Source organism: Anopheles coustani, chromosome X (genome assembly GCF_943734705.1).
Source record: "Anopheles coustani chromosome X, idAnoCousDA_361_x.2, whole genome shotgun sequence".
Classification (NCBI taxonomy): domain Eukaryota; kingdom Metazoa; phylum Arthropoda; class Insecta; order Diptera; family Culicidae; genus Anopheles; species Anopheles coustani.
Genome location: NC_071290.1, coordinates 1,272,541 through 1,274,412, shown reverse-complemented (window position 1 = coordinate 1,274,412; position 1,872 = coordinate 1,272,541). Strand labels below are relative to the sequence as shown.

Below are 1,872 nucleotides of genomic sequence, written 5' to 3'. Positions count from 1 at the left end.
CAGGCCTCTGTACCAACACCGGGCGCCTTACCTGGGCTTGATGGGGATCTGCGAGTTGCGCCGCTTCATCGATTTCGCCGTCAGCCGCCGCTTCGGCTTCGACGAGCCCTCCTTATAGCCAAAGTTTTCCATCGCCGCCCACTACAGACATGAACCTTGCAGCAGCAGCTAAACTGGCCACACAAACCGAAGCTCCGTCAGTATCAGTACACCCCACTGTTCTTCACTCGCCGCTAGCACCACTGCAAACGTACAATCTGAACTGTAGCACAGCGCTACCTTGCACGATCTGATCCCTCATCCCAAACCCGCAGAACCAGCGACGACGGTGACGGCCACGACGACGATCACGCTGCGTAAGGCCAGCTCGTTATCTGCATGATAAATTTATTCTGATAATGAAGCACCGCTGCCGGAACCGGCGGCCGGGTGTGTGGGGGCGAGACGCAGACCGCAGGTCCGCAGGCAAACATCATAACAAGATTCGTTACGACAATTGCCGATGCAGGCTAATACGAATTTACGGTCTCGTTGCCGCGGCCGCGCTGCAGACACGGGGTTCGTAGTGAAGGTTGGGGTCGTCCAACGCGGCCAACGTTCAGCCTTTCTTCGGTGAAAAGATGTTCCAAGTAGGTAATCAGTACATATCCATATAGAGGGGCTGTACTATATCAACACATCAAACAACAATAGTAGCAGAATGTCACAATCCTACTGCCCTAACATACTCCCACGCTACACTAAGCCAGGCTTATCATAGAGACTGGGACAGTGGTCGGCAATCTGTGTACGTCTTGCGACGTCAGAATGCGACTTAGTAGCATCAGAAACTCATCGCCATTATGACCATGCTTTCTCCAAAGTATCCACGGAATCGTTGTATAGATTCGATAATGTCAAGTTCAGGAACGTATACTTTGTGAGATGTAAATTCAAGACGCAGTCACAAGATTTCAAAACCAAAGCCATATGCCACAAGAGCTTCAATCAAGAAGTAAGAGCGACTAGAGGTTGCAATTCGCTGGTCCAGGGTGCGCTCGTGCCGTGAGCTTCTCGGTACCGGAGACACAAGACGAGGAACCTAACCGGGGTACGAAAGCAAACTCCAAACGAGCACCAAAAGGGGGTTTAAAAATAAACTCGGGTCAGTGCGTGTGTCTCTTTGAACGCTTAATGCTACTCGCGCTGATGGCGCTGGAGCTCGAGCGATATGAGATCGAGCGCAAGCCAACCGAGGGCTGGAGTTCGGGGAAAAAAAACAAGAGGTGCAATCATTTTGACCATTTCGCGTGAGTCAATATTGACCGCCGCGCGGGTGCTCACGATGGCGAACGTGCGATGAGGCGAACGCCCAGACAAACCTGGCGTCTGAATCATTTGTTGACCATCCGTGAGGCAAGATAAATAAACGCCCGGTTCCAGATGAGTCGTGGCTCGTTTTGTTTTTGCTGCTCCTATTTGCATTACTTTACAAGCCGCAGTACATTACAGTACAGGGGTGCGCTATCTGTCAATGCGGCACGAGAGCCTGAGGTGCGTCGTATCTCAATCGGATCGTGGGTGTGTCAATGTACTTCCCAGAGTACGCGCTGCCGATTCGGTTGACGCGATGTCGGCAGGAAGTTCAACGAGATTGTGATACCTGATATACCAGCATCACACCTAGGCCTCACTCCTATTTCCACCAAAATCCTGGCGCGCTCGCGAAAAGTATGGATTTAGGAGACCTAATGTTTGGGTTTTTGGTACGTATGTCCTTTTGGTGCGTATGTAAAGCTGTTTTCCCCGTGTGCGAAGCGGTGGAAACCACCGAGATACGGTGCCATATTGCCCAAGGTAGCGGGCAGGTGTATGTGCCCGAGTTAGCTTATC

General features: G+C 51.7%; 1 protein-coding gene across 1 annotated transcript in view; it reads right to left on the bottom strand.

Moving 5' to 3' along the window:
- Positions 1-132, bottom strand: part of LOC131269750 (transient receptor potential channel pyrexia-like) — a 3,061-nt gene extending 2,929 nt beyond the window's left edge. Inside the window, exon 1 of the mRNA XM_058272258.1 lies at positions 32-132. Coding sequence (XP_058128241.1) covers positions 32-132 — 101 coding nt within the window. The remainder of the gene's footprint in view (positions 1-31) is intronic.
- Positions 133-1,872: the final 1,740 nt, after the last annotated feature.